The sequence below is a fragment of the Coregonus clupeaformis genome, chromosome 40 (genome assembly GCF_020615455.1).
Source record: "Coregonus clupeaformis isolate EN_2021a chromosome 40, ASM2061545v1, whole genome shotgun sequence".
NCBI lineage: Eukaryota > Metazoa > Chordata > Actinopteri > Salmoniformes > Salmonidae > Coregonus > Coregonus clupeaformis.
Genome location: NC_059231.1, coordinates 9927104 through 9946776, shown reverse-complemented (window position 1 = coordinate 9946776; position 19673 = coordinate 9927104). Strand labels below are relative to the sequence as shown.

At 49.0% G+C, this 19673-nt stretch overlaps 2 protein-coding genes and 1 long non-coding RNA gene across 5 annotated transcripts in view; 1 reads left to right on the top strand and 2 right to left on the bottom strand.

Moving 5' to 3' along the window:
* Window positions 1-985: 985 nt before the first annotated feature.
* si:ch211-67e16.4 lies at window positions 986-8566 on the top strand. Its single transcript, XM_041868736.2, has 3 exons — window positions 986-1982; window positions 6145-6651; window positions 6867-8566. The coding sequence occupies exons 1-3, from the start codon at window positions 1367-1369 to the stop codon at window positions 7496-7498; spliced, it is 1755 nt and encodes a 584-aa protein (XP_041724670.1). The 5' UTR covers window positions 986-1366; the 3' UTR covers window positions 7499-8566.
* Window positions 2229-3040, bottom strand: LOC123482910. Of its 2 annotated transcripts, none has more exons than XR_006658011.1 (3): window positions 2992-3040; window positions 2389-2459; window positions 2229-2265 (listed from the first exon to the last, which is right to left on the bottom strand). It is a non-coding gene; the product is annotated as an uncharacterized LOC123482910 (long non-coding RNA). The 2 variants fall into 2 exon arrangements; XR_006658010.1 differs by lacking the exon at window positions 2229-2265 and adding an exon at window positions 2299-2342.
* A 100-nt stretch (window positions 8567-8666) lies between the features above and the next one.
* The window catches only part of fer1l6 (fer-1 like family member 6), a 47890-nt gene continuing 36883 nt past the window's right edge, over window positions 8667-19673 (bottom strand). For both annotated transcript variants that reach the window (XM_045212074.1, XM_045212075.1), the window contains 4 exons: window positions 17127-17368; window positions 16766-16923; window positions 11199-11299; window positions 8667-10366 (listed from right to left, as the gene is read on the bottom strand). In XM_045212074.1, coding sequence (XP_045068009.1) covers window positions 10186-10366; window positions 11199-11299; window positions 16766-16923; window positions 17127-17368 — 682 coding nt within the window. In that variant the 3' untranslated portion in view covers window positions 8667-10185. The remainder of the gene's footprint in view (window positions 10367-11198; window positions 11300-16765; window positions 16924-17126; window positions 17369-19673) is intronic.

Below are 19673 nucleotides of genomic sequence, written 5' to 3'. Positions count from 1 at the left end.
GTTGAATACTTTTTTCTAATCCAAAGTATTATCCACATAGATTCCACGTCACAATACTTGACAAATTACGTTGAAATAATTTTTATTCAACCAGTTTACATTTACATTAACGTCATTTAGCAGACGCTCTTATCCAGAGCGACTTACAGTTAGTGAGTACATATTTCATACTGGCCCCCCGTGGGAAACGAACCCACAACCCTGGCGTTGCAAGCGCCATGCTCTACCAAGTTTATGGGCATGTGGCAGCAGTGTGTAGGAGGGAAGTTCCTAGGTGTGAGAAGTGTGCAGAAGGGCATGAGACAAAGGAATGTGTAGCATTGGGGAAAGTAGTGGTATGTGTTAATTGTAGGGGTGCCCATGGGGCTGGGGATCAGAAATGTCCGGTGTGAAAGAGGCAGTTTCCAGGGTTAGAGTAGTGCAGAAGTTGTCATATGCTGAGGCAGTGAAGAAAGTAGAGGAAGATGGGTTAAGGGGGAGAGATCCTGAGAGGAATAGTGTGAGTAGTAGAGATGTACAGAGGGACGAACCAACAAGTGATATATGTTTCAGTAAGATTGGATTTTTGGCATTTATAGCAATCGTTATCAACTGTACTGCAGGGATGGAACGTAAGTCGCAGAAAATTGATGTTGTGGTGGCAGCTGCAGAGAGGTATTTGGGTGTGCGAGACTTGACAGCAGTAGAGTTACAGGGTGTGTTGAGTGGTGGTGTCCCATCCTTTCAGGCTGTTGGCCTGAAGTAGGAATAAATAGATTGAAATAGTGGAGTATGGTAGTTATTATTATCATAATGGTTGATTTTTTTTTTTTTTTTTGTGACTGTAGTATTAGATGGTAGGGTATTTGTTTAATTTTGTACTTTTTTTAAGCAAAGTAGAAGGGAGTTATACTCCAGTTTAGTAGGTGGCGGTAATGAAACATTTATTGGCTGCCAACCGCCGTTAAACCTCATCAAAGAAGAAGAAGAAGTACCCGGAACTTTAACCACCAAACCAGCGGCCATGTCGGATGCGTTTGATGAAACACAGGAAAGACGAAAGGAAGAACATCTTTGTTTACATTTGTCCGAAGAAGCAGGAAAAGTTTAAATTGTATTAGTTTCACCGGCTCATTTTGGTTTCGAAATGAGCTAGACACTTTTTCTTTTTGAATTACTTTGCAAACAATGACAAACGATCCAATTGTCCTGTTTAGTTAGCTCTCTGGAGCATGATGATGTCTGCTTGCTACGTGGGTAGCTAGCTAGCTATCGATGTTAGCAACAATCAGTCGCTAACTAAACAGTTCACGGAGGACGACTGACTATGATATTTGACCTCCGATGTTATTAAGAAATTAAAAGATTGTTATCAAAGTTTTTAAAAATGGATATCAGTCTATCAGTTTCCCTTATGCAGGGCCAGATGGGTACCGTGATAGAGAGAGCCGTGAGTGCCGCTGTTGAGACGGTGTTGGGGGAGATGCTGAAGGTGGTCGGTATTAAATTCGACGAGCTGAAGAGGGAGGTCGCAGCAAAAGAAAAAGAGACTGAGCGCTTCAGACAGATGCTGGAGATTTCCCGATGTCAGATAAAGACAATGCGGAAGTACATGAACGCTCTGGGTGCCAGGCAGCAGACCAACCAGAGGACAGCATTCGGCCATTCGGATCCGCACAGAGCTCACGGTTCCTCAGCGGCTGCATCCGAGGCAGCACAGTCCTCGGGTTTACCACAACCACAGAGAAGGACAGTTACAAACAACACCCAAATGTCCATTACAAATGGAAACGTACTGCCAAGGAATGAAATCACTGTCACCCTACCCTCTGATAACTTGGCCAGATCCTCCCAACCTTCTGAGAATATGATCAGGGCCACATCGTCGTTTGACAGCCATGATGACCTGACTGCCATGGTCTCACAAGTTCTGGAGGACCCATCATTGATCACCACTGTCTCTGCAATGAATAGTTCATCAGAGCACCTGGAACCTTTGAAAGGTAAAATAACATATGCCTTGTTGTGCATGGGTATTGTTTTGTGTTTGCTTGAGTGTGTGTAAATTGATGGCCTGACTAAAACCCTAGTCAGCCCTATTGACTGACACCCTAGTCCAGCCCTATTGACTGACACCTAGTACATCCCTATTGACTGACACCTAGTACAGCCCTATTGACTGACACCTAGTCCAGCCCTATTGACTGACACCTAGTACAGCCCTATTGACTGACACCTAGTCCAGCGCTATTGACTGACACCTAGTCCAGCCCTATTGACTGACACCTAGTCCAGCCCCTATTTACTGACACCTGAGTCCAGCGCTATTGACTGACACCTAGTCCAGCCCTATTGACTGAAACCTAGTCCAGCCCTATTGACTGACACCAGAACTTGTGAGACTGAAACCTAGTCCAGCCCTATTGACTGACACCAGAACTTGTGAGACTGAAACCTAGTCCAGCCCTATTGACTGACACCTAGTCCAGCCCTATTGACTGACACCAGAACTTGTGAGACTGACACCTAGTCCAGCGCTATTGACTGACACCTAGTCCAGCCCTATTGACTGACACCAGAACTTGTGAGACTGACACCTAGTCCAGCTATTGACTGAAACCCTAGTCCAGCCCTATTGACTGACACCTAGTCCAGCCCTATTGACGACACCAGAACTTGTGAGACTGACACCTAGTCCAGCCCTATTGACTGACACCTAGTACAGCCCTATTGACTGACACCTAGTACAGCCCTATTGACTGACACCTAGTACAGCCCTATTGACTGACACCTAGTACAGCCCTATTGACTGACACCTAGTACAGCCCTATTGACTGACACCTAGTCCAGCCCTATTGACTGACACCTAGTACAGCCCTATTGACTGACACCTAGTCCAGCCCTATTGACTGACACCTAGTCCAGCCCTATTGACTGACACCAGAACTTGTGAGACTGAAACCTAGTCCAGCCCTATTGACTGACACCTAGTCCAGCCCTATTGACTGACACCTAGTCCAGCCCTATTGACTGACACCTAGTCCAGCCCTATTGACTGACACCTAGTACAGCCCTATTGACTGACACCTAGTACATCCCTATTGACTGACACCTAGTCCAGCGCTATTGACTGACACCTAGTCCAGCCCTATTGACTGACACCTAGTCCAGCCCTATTTACTGACACCTAGTCAGCGCTATTGACTGACACCTAGTCCAGCCCTATTGACTGAAACCTAGTCCAGCCCTATTGACTGACACCAGAACTTGTGAGACTGAAACCTAGTCCAGCCCTATTGACTTTGACCAGAACTTGTGAGACTGAAACCTAGTCCAGCCCTATTGACTGACACCTAGTCCAGCCCTATTGACTGACATCAGAACTTGTGAGACTGACACCTAGTCCAGCGCTATTGACTGACACCTAGTCCAGCCCTATTGACTGACACAGAACTTGTGAGACTGACACCTAGTCCAGCGCTATTGACTGAAACCTAGTCCAGCCCTATTGACTGACACCTAGTCCAGCCCTATTGACTGACACCAGAACTTGTGAGACTGACACCTAGTCCAGCCCTATTGACTGACACCTAGTACAGCCCTATTGACTGACACCTAGTACAGCCCTATTGACTGACACCTAGTACAGCCCTACTGACTGACACCTAGTACAGCCCTATTGACTGACACCTAGTACAGCCCTATTGACTGACACCTAGTCCAGCCCTATTGACTGACACCTAGTCCAGCCCTATTGACTGAAACCTAGTCCAGCCCTATTGACTGACACCAGAACTTGTGAGACTGAAACCTAGTCCAGCCCTATTGACTGACACCCTAGTCCAGCCCTATTGACTGACACCTAGTCCAGCCCCTATTGACTGACACCAGAACTTGTGAGACTGAAACCTAGTCCAGCCCTATTGACTGACACCTAGTCCAGCCCCTATTGACTGACACCTAGTCCAGCCCTATTGACTGACACCTAGTCCAGCCCCTATTTACTGAAACCTAGTCCAGCCCTATTGACTGACACCTAGTACAGCCCTATTGCTGACACCTAGTACAGCCCTATTGACTGACACCTAGTCCAGCCCTATTGACTGAAACCTAGTCCAGCCCTATTGACTGACACCAGATGACTGAAACCTAGCAGCACTGACACCTAGTACAGCCTATTGACTGACACCTAGTACAGCCCTATTGACTGACACCTAGTACAGCCCTATTGACTGACACCTAGTACAGCCCTATTGACTGACACCTAGTACAGCCCTATTGACTGACACCTAGTACAGCCCTATTGACTGTAAACCTAGTACAGCCCTATTGACTGAAAACCTGACAGCCCTATTGCTGACACCTAGTCCAGCCCTATTGACTGACACCTAGCCAGCCCTATTGACTGACACCTAGTACAGCCCTATTGACTGACACCTAGTACAGCCCTATTGACTGACACCTAGTACAGCCCTATTGACTGACACCTAGTCCAGCCCTATTGACTGACACCCAGAACTTGTGAGACTGAAACCTAGTCCAGCCCTATTGACTGACACCTAGTCCAGCCCTATTGACTGACACCTAGTCCAGCCCTATTGACTGACACCTAGTCCAGCCCTATATTGACTGACACCTAGTACAGCCCTATTGACTGACACCTAGTAACATCCCTATTGACTGACACCTAGTCCAGCGCTATTGACTGACACTTAGTCCAGCCCTATTGACTGACACCTAGTCCAGCCCTATTTACTGACACCTAGTCCAGCGCTATTGACTGACACCTAGTCCAGCCCTATTGACTGAAAACCTAGTCCAGCCCTATTGACTGACACCAGAACTTGTGAGACTGGAAACCTAGTCCAGCCCCTATTGACTGACACCAGAACTTGTGAGACTGAAACCTAGTCCAGCCCTATTGACTGACACCTAGTCCAGCCCTATTGACTGACACCAGAACTTGTGAGACTGACACCTAGTCCAGCGCTATTGACTGACACCTAGTCCAGCCCTATTGACTGACACCAGAACTTGTGAGACTGACACCTAGTCCAGCGCTATTGACTGAAACCTAGTCCAGCCCTATTGACTGACACCTAGTCCAGCCCTATTGACTGACACCAGAACTTGTGAGACTGACACCTAGTCCAGCCCTATTGACTGACACCTAGTACAGCCCTATTGACTGACACCTAGTACAGCCCTATTGACTGACACCTAGTACAGCCCTATTGACTGACACCTAGTACAGCCCTATTGACTGACACCTAGTACAGCCCTATTGACTGACACCTAGTACAGCCCTATTGACTGACACCTAGTCCAGCCCTATTGACTGAAACCTAGTCCAGCCCTATTGACTGACACCAGAACTTGTGAGACTGAAACCTAGTCCAGCCCTATTGACTGACACCTAGTCCAGCCCTATTGACTGACACCTAGTCCAGCCCTATTGACTGACACCAGAACTTGTGAGACTGAAACCTAGTCCAGCCCTATTGACTGACACCTAGTCCAGCCCTATTGACTGACACCTAGTCCAGCCCTATTGACTGACACCTAGTCCAGCCCTATTTACTGAAACCTAGTCCAGCCCTATTGACTGACACCTAGTACAGCCCTATTGACTGACACCTAGTACAGCCCTATTGACTGACACCTAGTCCAGCCCTATTGACTGAAACCTAGTCCAGCCCTATTGACTGACACCAGAACTTGTGAGACTGAAACCTAGTCCAGCCCTATTGACTGACACCTAGTACAGCCCTATTGACTGACACCTAGTACAGCCCTATTGACTGACACCTAGTACAGCCCTATTGACTGACACCTAGTACAGCCCTATTGACTGACACCTAGTACAGCCCTATTGACTGACACCTAGTACAGCCCTATTGACTGAAACCTAGTCCAGCCCTATTGACTGACACCTAGTCCAGCCCTATTGACTGACACCTAGTCCAGCCCTATTGACTGACACCTAGTACAGCCCTATTGACTGACACCTAGTACAGCCCTATTGACTGACACCTAGTACAGCCCTATTGACTGACACCTAGTACAGCCCTATTGACTGACACCTAGTACAGCCCTATTGACTGAAACCTAGTCCAGCCCTCTATATTCCCCCTGTGTTGGTTGACATACATGTTACCTCTCTAGAACCAGAGGTGTCTGATGAGAGCCAGAGGAGGGAGGAGGAAGAAGAGTGTGAGGCTGAGTGGACCATCAGCACACAGCCACCAGAGACCAGCACAGACCCTGGGGACCAGCTGGTCCTCTCCCCGCTCAGGACTGACGGAGCAGATTGCTTTGCCACCACGGCTGCCGGGAGTGCCCAGTCACCCTCCCAGTTCCTGTCCCAGCCTCAGCTCCAGGTGAAAGAGGAGGAGGCGGAGGTGGAGATCATCTGTATCAAGCAGGAACCTGAGGAGGTTGAGAGTCTGCTGTTCAACCTAGCTTCTGAGGTCCTCAACTCCCAGGGCAACCTTTTAGACAGGCACACTCAGGGGAACCTCCTGGACTGTCACAGGACAGTACCCTCACTGGGCCAGAGAGACAGGACAGTACCCTCACAGGGCCAGAGAGACAGGACAGCTTCCCGTCCCTCACAGAGCCAGATGACCTTAGCAGAGCACACAGCGTTCACCTCAGCCAGCCCTTGTACATGTGAGTAGAGTACAGAGCTGCTGTGTTGTTGTTACTGTGTGTCAGTTCAATAGGTTGTTACATAGCTTGGTCACCTGATCTGTTTGTGCTGTATAGCCAAGTCCTATGATCGTTCTACCAGAGGACTTGGCCAGACAGCACAAACAGATCTGGAACCAGGCTACATATTACACACCTGACCCAATGACTTGTTGTTCTGTCCTCTTCATTCTCAGATGGGCTGTCCCAGCCAGTGAAGTCCATGTCAGGAGGAGTTGCTCCCAGGCCGATGGTGCGTCCGTGGCCCAAGGACCTGAGTCTGTACGAGGAGTTTAAAATGAGACGAACTGAGCAGAGGCGGAGGAGCCAGAACCGTCGGAGGGAGATGGAGAAGAATCTTCCCCAGCCTCTATTAGCTGACCTGGTGAAGGAGAGACGAGAGAAGACCCGGCTCAGAGTGGCCCGCTGGAGAGCCAAGAGGAAGCTGCAGGCCTGCCTACTGACCCAGATGACCCAGACACAACACCGTCAGGCTAGCCAGGGTCTGGGCCAGGGGAACAGTGGGCTGGGGAATCATAGCCAGATTAGCCACCACACACAGCACGAAACCACAGGCCCCGCTCAGACTCAGCAGAGGAACAGTGCTGCCGTCTCTCAATCTCAGTACAATAACAGTTTTCTGTACAACCGAACTCACTGTGAGACTGGGGCTGGTAACATTGACTGCACTCCATTCCAGTTCAACTCCTCCTCTCTGATGCTGGGTCAACATGGAGGACACAGTATGGTGGAGCATGTCATGCAGCCTGCGACGACGTCATCCTCACAGCAGGGCCTCTCCCTGACTGACTCAGAGCTCTACCAGTAACAGGAGAGGAACAGAACCAGTTCTACTCTACCAGTAACAGGAGAGGAACAGTACCAGTAACAGGAGAGGAACAGTACCAGTTCTACTCTACCAGTAACAGGAGAGGAACAGTACCAGTAACAGGAGAGGAACAGTACCAGTTCTACTCTACCAGTAACAGGAGAGGAACAGTACCAGTAACAGGAGAGGAACAGTACCAGTTCTACTCTACCAGTAACAGGAGAGGAACAGAACCAGTTCTACTCTACCAGTAACAGGAGAGGAACAGAACCAGTTCTACTCTACCAGTAACAGGAGAGGAACAGAACCAGTTCTACTCTACCAGTAACAGGAGAGGAACAGAACCAGTTCTACTCTACCAGTAACAGGAGAGGAACAGTACCAGTTCTACTCTACCAGTAACAGGAGAGGAACAGTACCAGTTCTACTCTACCAGTAACAGGAGAGGAACAGTACCAGTTCTACTCTACCAGTAACAGGAGAGGAACAGTACCAGTTCTACTCTACCAGTAACAGGAAATCCAATCAGAGGACATTTGTTTTGTAGTGTATTGTATGGCGTCCTATTCCCTATGTAGTGCGCCACTTTTGACAAGGGCCTATATGGCCCTAACCCTATATGGCTTTCTAGAGAACACGTTGCCTCGTGGGACACACCTATTCCTTCTGGCTGAGGTTTAATAACATTAGATATTTCTCGTGGAATTGTGTGAATGCAAGGTGCAAGTCAAATGCATTGAAATGTGCTTTTATTTTAGGATAACAGCCTAATAATTATTTAATTGCTCAACAAAAAAAATTACCCCAAAAATGTTTTGTTGTACAACAATTCTTTATTATAATACATTATTTATGTTAAAATGGAGACAGTGACCTTCCCTACATGTCTACAAATATGGAGGATCCCCCTCTGTACTAGAATCACTTCTAGGATAATGATATGTAGTGGTCCTGGCACACATGTCAAGAAAACATTTTTCTTGGCCAAACTTTGTCAATATTGTTGAATCTAAAATGTTATTTATACTCATTCTGCAACTGGATTTAAATAAATGTTAATATACTACATGTATTAATGCTATTCTGATATTGATACATTAGGAAACATTATAAGTGACTGAGTTAGTCATCAGACTTTTTCTCTTGCTTCAGTCCCGACCCTGCTTGATAGTTAGATTTACCTAATTGACTGTAGACTGATGTAGACTTCTGTGAGATGGCTGCTGGAAGGGTTAAGGTAGTGTGTTACTGTTAGCTAGTTAACCATTGACTATCTTATGTGAGATGGCTGCTGGCAGGGTTAAGGTAGTGTGTTACTGTTAGCTAGTTAACCATTGACTATCCTCTGTGAGATGGCTGCTGGAAGGGTTAAGGTAGTGTGTTACTGTTAGCTAGTTAACCATTGACTATCTTCTGTGAGATGGCTGCTGGCAGGGTTAAGGTAGTGTGTTACTGTTAGCTAGTTAACCATTGACTATCTTCTGTGAGATGGCTGCTGGAAGGGTTAAGGTAGTGTGTTACTGTTAGCTAGTTAACCATTGACTATCCTCTGTGAGATGGCTGCTGGAAGGGTTAAGGTAGTGTGTTACTGTTAGCTAGTTAACCATTGACTATCTTCTGTGAGATGGCTGCTGGAAGGGTTAAGGTAGTGTGTTACTGTTAGCTAGTTAACCATTGACTATCTTCTGTGAGATGGCTGCTGGAAGGGTTAAGGTAGTGTGTTACTGTTAGCTAGTTAACCGTTGACTATCTTCTGTGAGATGGCTGCTGGAAGGTTTAAGGTAGTGTGTTACTGTTAGCTAGTTAACCATTGACTATCTTCTGTGAGATGGCTGCTGGCAGGGTTAAGGTAGTGTGTTACTGTTAGCTAGTTAACCATTGACTATCCTCTGTGAGATGGCTGCTGGAAGGGTTAAGGTAGTGTGTTACTGTTAGCTAGTTAACCATTGACTATCCTCTGTGAGATGGCTGCTGGAAGGGTTAAGGTAGTGTGTTACTGTTAGCTAGTTAACCATTGACTATCCTCTGTGAGATGGCTGCTGGAAGGGTTAAGGTAGTGTGTTACTGTTAGCTAGTTAACCATTGACTATCCTCTGTGAGATGGCTGCTGGAAGGGTTAAGGTAGTGTGTTACTGTTAGCTAGTTAACCATTGACTATCCTCTGTGAGATGGCTGCTGGCAGGGTTAAGGTAGTGTGTTACTGTTAGCTAGTTAACCATTGACTATCCTCTGTGAGATGGCTGCTGGCAGGGTTAAGGTAGTGTGTTACTGTTAGCTAGTTAACCATTGACTATCCTCTGTGAGATGGCTGCTGGAAGGGTTAAGGTAGTGTGTTACTGTTAGCTAGTTAACCATTGACTATCCTCTGTGAGATGGCTGCTGGAAGGGTTAAGGTAGTGTGTTACTGTTAGCTAGTTAACCATTGACTATCTTCTGTGAGATGGCTGCTGGAAGGGTTAAGGTAGTGTGTTACTGTTAGCTAGTTAACCATTGACTATCCTCTGTGAGATGGCTGCTGGCAGGGTTAAGGTAGTGTGTTACTGTTAGCTAGTTAACCATTGACTATCTTCTGTGAGATGGCTGCTGGCAGGGTTAAGGTAGTGTGTTACTGTTAGCTAGTTAACCATTGACTATCTTCTGTGAGATGGCTGCTGGAAGGGTTAAGGTAGTGTGTTACTGTTAGCTAGTTAACCATTGACTATCTTCTGTGAGATGGCTGCTGGAAGGGTGTAGAGCAGCAGGGCGATGAACAGAGCCGTGATGAGAAGGACCACAGCGATGATGATGTACTTCTTATAGTTCCTCCAGATCAGGTGGAAGAAACACTTAAAAGGGTTCACAAACCACGAGAATGATGTGTCTGGCCGGCTAAGAGGGGGGAGAGAGGGGGAGAGAGGGAGGGGGGAGAGGGAGGGGGGGAGAGGAGGAGGGGGAGAGGAGGGGAGAGAGGGAGGGGGAGAGGGAGGGGAGAGAGGGAGGGGGGGAGAGGGAGGGGAGAGAGGGAGGGGAGAGGGAGGGGGAGAGAGGGAGAGAGGGAAGGGAGAGAGGGAGGGGGAAGGGAGAGAGGGGGAGGGAGAGAGAGAGGAGAGAGAGAGGGAGAGAGAGACAGAGCGCGAGAGAGAGAGAGGGGGGAGATGGGGGAGAGAGAGCGAGAGGGGGAGAGAGAGAGGGGAGAGAGAGAGAGAGGGGGAGAGATAGATGGGGGAGATAGAGATGGGGGAGAGAGAGAGGGGGAGGGGAGAGGGGAGAGAGAGAGAGAGAGAGAGGGGGAGAGAGAGAGCGCGAGAGAGAGAGGGGGGAGATAGAGAGGGGGGGAGAGAGAGAGAGAGAGAGAGAGAGGGGAGAGAGAGAGAGAGAGAGAGAGAGAGAGAGAGAGAGAGAGAGAGAGAGAGAGAGAGAGAGAGAGAGAGAGAGAGAGAGAGAGAGAGAGAGAGAGAGAGAGAGAGAGAGAGAGAGAGAGAGAGAGAGAGGAACACTTGAACCAGGGCTCATATTCACCAAGTGTCTCAGAGTAGGGCTGCTGATCTAGGATCAGGTCTCCCTCTGTCCATGTCATCCTATTTATTATGAGCTAAATGACAACACTGATCCTATATCAGCAGTTAAACATGTTGATGAAGCAGGAGGAGGACTTGTCTGGACGGCTAGAGAGATGAATATAATAGTTTTCTAATTGGTCAATATAAAATGCAGATCATACTTGGGTTTTTCCAGGGGTTCTGGCTCCTTGCGGGCTCGACCAACCGGATTCTTCTCTGCCTCCTCTGATGTCACCAGGTGGAACTCCGCCTCTACTTTCCCCTGGAGACAACAACATGTTAATGCCCCTGAATCTCAAATCAACCCCTACCCCCTAGGAAGTAGGCACAACCCCTACCCCCTATGCAGTAACGACAACCCCTAGACCCTACCCCTAAGCCATTGGTCACCAGCCGGTCAATCGCAATCGACTGGTCGATCTTCAATCTTGGACCAAACGTTTCTGTAGAAAAGCCTTTGATAAAGGCTTGCGCTCCTTTTTTTTTTGTGTTGCGCTGTTGGTGGTAGGTGCACTTGATTCAGAAGCCCTGTTGGTGGTAGGTGCACTTGATTCAGAAGCCCTGTTGGCGGTAGGTGCACTTGATTCAGAAGCCCTGCACACCAGGTAAGCAAAGAGTTCCCATTTTGAACCATTTAATTTCTCTGAAAAGACAAACTCCGCCTACCTGGTGGACCGGGAGATCTGTGGCTAAATGGAGAGCTTCACCGGCCCCTGCAAAGTTTGATTCTAGCCTACGTAAGATTTAATAACTTTTAAAACCATGTCCACAGAGAGACTGTCAAAGAATACAGCAAATAGCTTCTGTTTTTATGAATGAGTTCATGTTTAAGTTTTTATTCAGCACTGTTTTTATTCAACACAATTACAAAACAAAACGCACTTCCCCCCGTACTTCCACTCGCTTCCATTCGCGCTGCAGCTGCAATGAATGAGTAGCCAAGTGTATCGATAGCCCTGCGTCTGTATTGTTATTAGCAGCTCGTCGTGTCTATTTTAATATCGAGGAATATTTCACTTTCTCTGGTCATAGGAACAACATTAATTTGTGCATGAGGCAGATATGGTGCGACTCGAATTTCGCCATCAGGTGGAAGATGGTAGATCTCGACTGCGAAAGTGATCTTGACTCAGAAAAGGTTGGTGACCACTGTCCTAGGCAGTAGACACAACCCCTAACCCCTACCTCCTAGGCAGTAGGCACAACCCCTAACCCCTACCTCCTAGGCAGTAGACACAACCCCTAACCCCTACCTCCTAGGCAGTAGACACAACCCCTAACCCCTACCTCCTAGGCAGTAGGCACAACCCCTAACCCCTACCTCCTAGGCAGTAGACACAACCCCTAACCCCTACCTCCTAGGCAGTAGACAAACCCCTAACCCCTACCTCCTAGGCAGTAGGCACAACCCCTAACCCTACCTCCTAGGCAGTAGACACAACCCCTAACCCCTACCTCCTAGGCAGTAGGCACAACCCCTAACCCCTACCTCCTAGGCAGTAGACACAACCCCTAACCCCTACCTCCTAGGCAGTAGACACAACCCCCTAACCCCTACCTCCCTAGGCAGTAGACACAACCCCTAACCCCTAACCCCTACCTCCTAGGCAGTAGGCACAACCCCCTAACCCCCTACCTCCTAGGCAGTAGACACAACCCCCTAACCCTACCTCCTAGAGAGTAGACACAACCCCTAACCCCCTACCTCCTAGGCAGTAGGCACAACCCCCTAACCCCTACCTCCTAGGCAGTAGACACAACCTAACCCCTACCTCCTAGGCAGTAGGCACAACCCCTAACCCCTACCTCCTAGGCAGTAGACACAACCCCTAACCCCTACCTCCTAGGCAGTAGACACAACCCCCTAACCCCTAACCCCTACCTCCTAGGCAGTAGACACAACCCCCTAACCCATACCTCCTAGGCAGTAGGCACAACCTAACCCCCTACCTCCTAGGCAGTAGACACAACCCCCTAACCCCCTACCTCCTAGGCAGTAGACACAACCCCTAACCCCTACCTCCTAGGCAGTAGACACAACCCCTAACCCCCTACCTCCTAGGCAGTAGACACAACCCCTAACCCCTACCTCTAGGCAGTAGACACAACCCCTAACCCCTACCTCCTAGGCAGTAGGCACAACCCTAACCCCCTACCTCCTGGGCAGTAGACACAACTACCCTACCTCCTAGGCAGTAGACACAACCCCTAACCCCTACCTCCTAGGCAGTAGGCACAACCCCTAACCCCCTACCTCCTAGGCAGTAGACAAAACCCCTAACCCCTACCTCCTGGGCAGTAGACAAACCCCTAACCCCTACCTCCTAGGCAGTAGAGACAACCCTAACCCCCTACCTCCCTAGGCAGTAGGCACAACCCCTAACCCCTACCTCCTAGGCAGTAGGCACAACCCCCAACCCCTAACCCCTACCTCCTAGGCAGTAGGCACAACCCCTAACCCCTACCTCCTAGGCAGTAGGCACAAACCCCTAACCCCTACCTCCTGGGCAGTAGGCACAACCCCCTAACCCCTACCTCCTAGGCAGTAGGCACAACCCCTAACCCCTACCTCCTAGGCAGTAGGCACAACCCCCTAACCCCTACCTCCTAGGCAGTAGGCACAACCCCATAACCCCTAACCCCTACCTCCCTAGGCAGTAGGCACAACCCCCTAACCCTACCTCCTAGGCAGCAGACACAACCCCTAACCCCTACCTCCTAGGCAGTAGACACAACCCCTAACCCCTACCTCCTAGGCAGTAGACACAACCCCTAACCCCCTACCTCCTATGCAGTAGGCACAACCCCAAACCCCCTACCTCCTAGGCAGTAGGCACAACCCCAACCCCTAACCCCTACCTCCTAGGCAGTAGGCACAACCCCTAACCCCTACCTCCTAGGCAGTAGACACAACCCCTAACCCCTACCTCCTAGGCAGTAGACACAACCCCCAACCCCCTACCTCCTAGGCAGTAGACACAACCCCTAACCCCTACCTCCTAGGCAGTAGGCACAACCCCAACCCCTACCTCCTAGGCAGTAGGCACAACCCCTAACCCCTACCTCCTAGGCAGTAGGCACAACCCCTAACCCCTACCTCCTAGGCAGTAGACACAACCCCTAACCCCTAACCCCTACCTCCTAGGCAGTAGGCACAACCCCTAACCCCTACCTCCTGGGCAGTAGACACAACCCCTAACCCCTACCTCCTAGGCAGTAGGCACAACCCCCAACCCCCTACCTCCTGGGCAGTAGACACAACCCCCTAACCCCTACCTCCTAGGCAGTAGACACAACCCCTAACCCCTACCTCCTAGGCAGTAGACACAACCCCTAACCCCTACCTCCTAGGCAGTAGACACAACCCCTAACCCCTACCTCCTAGGCAGTAGACACAACCCCTAACCCCTACCTCCTAGGCAGTAGACACAACCCCTAACCCCTAACCCCTACCTCCTAGGCAGTAGACACAACCCCTAACCCCTACCTCCTAGGCAGTAGACACAACCCCTAACCCCTACCTCCTAGGCAGTAGACACAACCCCCTAACCCCTACCTCCTAGGCAGTAGACACAACCCTAACCCCTACCTCCTAGGCAGTAGGCACAACCCCCTAACCCCCTACCTCCTGGGCAGTAGACACAACCCTAACCCCTACCTCCTAGGCAGTAGACACAACCCTAACCCCCTACCTCCCAGGCAGTAGGCACAACCCCCTAACCCCACCTCCTAGGCAGTAGACAAACCCCCTAACCCCTACCTCCTAGGCAGTAGACACAACCCCCTAACCCCTACCTCCTAGGCAGTAGGCACAACCCCTAACCCCCTACCTCCTAGGCAGTAGGCACAACCCCCTAACCCCTAACCCCCAACCCACCTCCTAGGCAGTAGGCACAACCTAACCCCTACCTCCCAGGCAGTAGGCACAACCCAACCCTACCTCCTAGGGCAGTAGGCACAACCCCAACCCCTACCTCCTAGGGCAGTAGGCACAACCCCTAACCCCTAACCCCTACCTCCTAGGCAGTAGGCACAACCCCTAACCCCTACCTCCTAGGCAGGCACAACCCCAAACCCCTAACCCTACCTCCTAGGCAGTAGGCACAACCCCCAACCCCTACCTCCTAGGCAGTAGACACAACCCCTAACCCCACCTCCTAGGCAGTAGACACAACCCCTAACCCCCTACCTCCTAGGCAGTAGACATAACCCCTAACCCCTACCTCCTATGCAGTAGGCACAACCCCTAACCCCTAACCTCCTAGGGCAGTAGGCACAACCCCTAACCCTAACCCCACCTCCTAGGCAGTAGGCACAACCCCCAACCCCTACCTCCTAGGCAGTAGACACAACCCCTAACCCCTACCTCCTAGGCAGTAGACACAACCCCTAACCCCTACCTCCTAGGCAGTAGACACAACCCCTAACCCCTACCTCCTAGGCAGTAGACACAACCCCTAACCCCTACCTCCTAGGCAGTAGACACAACCCCTAACCCCTACCTCCTAGGCGGTAGACACAACCCCCTAACCCCTACCTCCTAGGCAGTAGACACAACCCCCAACCCCTACCTCCTAGGCAGTAGACAAACCCCTAACCCCCTACCTCCTAGGCAGTAGACACAAACCCCTAACCCTACCTCCTAGGCAGTAGACACAACCCCTAACCCCTACCTCCTATGCAGTAGGCACAACCCCTAACCCCTACCTCCTAGGCAGTAGGCACAAACCCCTAACCCCAACCCCTACCTCCTAGGCAGTAGGCACAACCCCTAACCCCTACCTCCTAGGCAGTAGACACAACCCCTAACCCCTACCTCCTAGGCAGTAGACACAACCCCTAACCCCTACCTCCTAGGCAGTAGACACAACCCCTAACCCCTACCTCCTAGGCAGTAGACACAACCCCTAACCCCTACCTCCTAGGCAGTAGACACAACCCCTAACCCCTACCTCCTATGCAGTAGGCACAACCCCTAACCCCTACCTCCTAGGCAGTAGGCACAACTAACCCTAACCCCCACCTCCTAGGCAGTAGACACAACCCCTAACCCCTACCTCCTAGGCGTAGACACAACCCCTCAACTCTACCTCCTAGGCAGTAGACACAACCCAACCCCCAACCCTACCCCTAGGCAGTAGACACAACCCCTAACCCCTACCTCCTAGGCAGTAGACACAACCCCAACCCCTACCTCCTAGGCAGTAGACACAACCCCTAACCCCCTACCTCCTAGGCAGTAGACACAACCCCCTAACCCCTACCTCCTAGGCAGTAGACACAACCCCCTAACCCCTACCTCCTAGGCAGTAGACACAACCCCCTAACCCCTACCTCCTAGGCAGTAGACACAACCCCTAACCCCTACCTCCTAGGCAGTAGGCACAACCCCTAACCCCTACCTCCTAGGCAGTAGACACAACCCCCAACCCCTACCTCCTAGGCAGTAGACACAACCCCTAACCCCTACCTCCTAGGCAGTAGGCACAACCCCTAACCCCTACCTCCTAGGCAGTAGACACAACCCCTAACCCCTACCTCCTAGGCAGTAGGTTGCATCCCAAATGGCACCCACCAGGCCCAATTTGGTTTTGGTCAAAAGTAGTGCACTATATAGGGAATAGGGTGCCATTCTCTGGTCTAAAGTAGTGCACTATATAGGGAATAGGGTGCCATTAGGGAAGCAGCCTAATTGTCGTCTTAGTAAGGTGTTGAATGGTATTGGTACCGTGAGCTCCTCAGCCTTGACAAAGGGCCACCAGCCTCTGGACCTCTTCTGTTGGAAGATGGAGATCTTCTCTACACTGTCCTTCAGCATGTCCATCTTACAGGCCTTGGCTGACTTGGCCCCGCGGGGAAACCCATGTAAGTCCAGCTCCACGCTACCTGAGAACAGAGAAACATCTATCTTAACTCTTGTTTCACACATACAGAAAGTGTGTTAATGGGAATATAGAGGCTCTGGGTTGGGATGTGATTTCCCTGATTGATACTGATCATTGAGATGAACGTGTCCCCCTTCCTCCCATTGCCTACTGTCTGACAGCCCAGGGAAAGGAGTCAAACCAGTGTCTCTTTCTCTCTCTTACCCAAGAAGTCATCAGATGACAGCCTCTCAAAGTCCCAGACCTGCATCACCAACATGGCCGGTAGCTTCTGCTCTGTCTTGTCCAGGGAGAAGATGCTCCCCCTCTTACTGACCACCACCACCTTCTCGGCAGGCAAGTAGTTAAAGGGGAACACCAGGCGCCAGTTGAAGTTACCCTCCCCAGTCAGAGAGTTGTAGTGAACATCAGTCTCCTGGCGATCGTCCTCAATGCCCTTAAGCCACCTGAAAAAATTATACAAATATATTTTCAGACTATTGAGAGAGGATGACAGTAGAGAAAGATAGAGGGGGGCCAGTATGAAAAAAATATGTAAAAAAAAAATTATGAATGCACTCACTAACTGTAAGTCGCTCTGGATAAGAGCGTCTGCTAAATGACTAAAATGTAAAATGTAAAATAGAGGATGACAGTAGAGAAAGATAGAGAGGAGGACAGTAGAGAAAGATGGAGAGGAGGACAGTAGAGAAAGATAGAGAGGATGACAGTAGAGAAAGATAGAGAGGATGACAGTAGAGAAAGATAGAGAGGAGGACAGTTGAGAAAGAGAGAGAAGAGGACAGTAGAGAAAGATAGAGGATGACAGTAGAGAAAGAGAGGAGGACAGTAAAGAAAAATTTAGAGGATGACAGTAGAGAAAGATTGAGAGGATGACAGTAGAGAATGAGAGAGGATGACAGTAGAGAAAGAGAGAGAGGAGGACAGTAGAGAAAGATAGAGAGGATGGCTGTAGAGAAAGATAGAGAGGAGGACAGCGGAGAAAGATAGAGAGGATGGCTGTAGAGAAAGATAGAGAGGAGGACAGCAGAGAAAGATAGAGAAGATGACAGTAGAGAAAGAGAGAGAGGATGACAGTAGAGAAAGAGAGGAGGACAGTAAAGAAAAATGGAGAGGATGACAGTAGAGAAAGAGAGATGATGACAGTAGAGAAAGAGAGAGGAGGACAGTAGAGAAAGATAGAGAGGAGGACAGTAGAGAAAGATAGAGATGGTGACAGTAGAAAAGAGAGAGGATGACAGTAGAAAAAGAGAGAGGATAATAGTAGAGAAAGATAGAGGATGACAGTAAATAAAGATAGAGGACAGTAGAGAAAGATAGAGAGGATGACAGTAGAGAAAAATAGAGGATGACAGTAGAGAAAGATAGAGAGGAAGACAGTAGAGAAAGATAGAGAGGATTACAGTAAAGAAAGAGGATGACAGTAGAGAAAAATAGAAGATGACAGTAGAGAAAGAGAGAGAGGAGGACATTAGAGAAAGATAGAGAGGAGGACAGTAGAGAAAGATAGAGGATGACAGTAGAGAAAGATAGAGGATGACAGTAAAGAAAGAGAGAGGATGACTTTAGAGAAAGAGAGGATGGCAGTAGAGAAAGATATAGAGAATGACAGTAGAGAAAGATAGAGAGGATGACAATAGAGAAAGGTAGAGAGGAGGACAGTAGAGAAAGATAGAGGATGACATTAGAGAAAGATAGGATAACAGTAGAGAAAGATAGAGAGGAGGACAGTGGAGAAAGATAGAGAGGACGACAGTAGAGCAAGATAGAGAGGAGGACAGTAGAGAAAGATAGAGGATAACAGTACAGAAAGATAGAGGATGACAGTAAAGAAAGAGAGAGGATGACTTTAGAGAAAGATAGAGATTGACAGTAGAGAAAGATAGACGATGACAGTAGATAAAGATAGAGACGATGACAGTAGAGAAAGATAGAGAATGACAGTAGAGAAAGATAGAGGATGACATTAGAGAAAGATAGGATGACAGTAGAGAAAGATAGAGAGGAGGACAGTTAAGAGAAAGATAGAGAGGACGACAGTAGAGAAAGATAGAGAGGACGACAGTAGAGAAAGATAGAGGATAACAGTACAGAAAGGTAGAGGATGACATTAGAGAATGATAGAGGATGACAGTAAATAAAGATAGACAGTAGAGAAAGATAGAGAGGATGACAGTAGAGAAAAATAGAGGATGACAGTGAGAAAGAAAGAGGATGACAGTAGAGAAAGAGAGAGAGGAGGACAGTAGAGAAAGATAGAGGATGACAGTAGAGATCGATAGTGTGGAGAACAGTAAAGAAAGATAGAGAGGATGACAGTAGAGAAAGATAGAGGATGACAGCATAGAAAGAAAGAGGATGACAGTAGAGAAAGAGAGAGAGGAGGACAGTAGAGAAAGATAGAGGATGACAGTAGAGATCGATAGTGTGGAGAACAGTAAAGAAAGATAGAGAGGATGACAGTAGAGAAAGATAGAAGATGACAGTAAAGAAAGAGAGAATGACTTTAGAGAAAGATAGAGAGGATGACAGTAGAGAAAGATAGAGTGGATGACAGTAGAGAAAGATAGACAGGATGACAGTAGAGAAAGATAGAGGATGACAGTAGAGAAAGATAGAGGATGACAGTAGAGAAAGATAGAGGGGATGACAGTAGAGAAAGATAGAGGATGACAGTAGAGATCGATAGAGTGGAGAACAGTAAAGAAAGATAGAGAGGATGACAGTAGAGAAAGATAGAGGATGACAGTA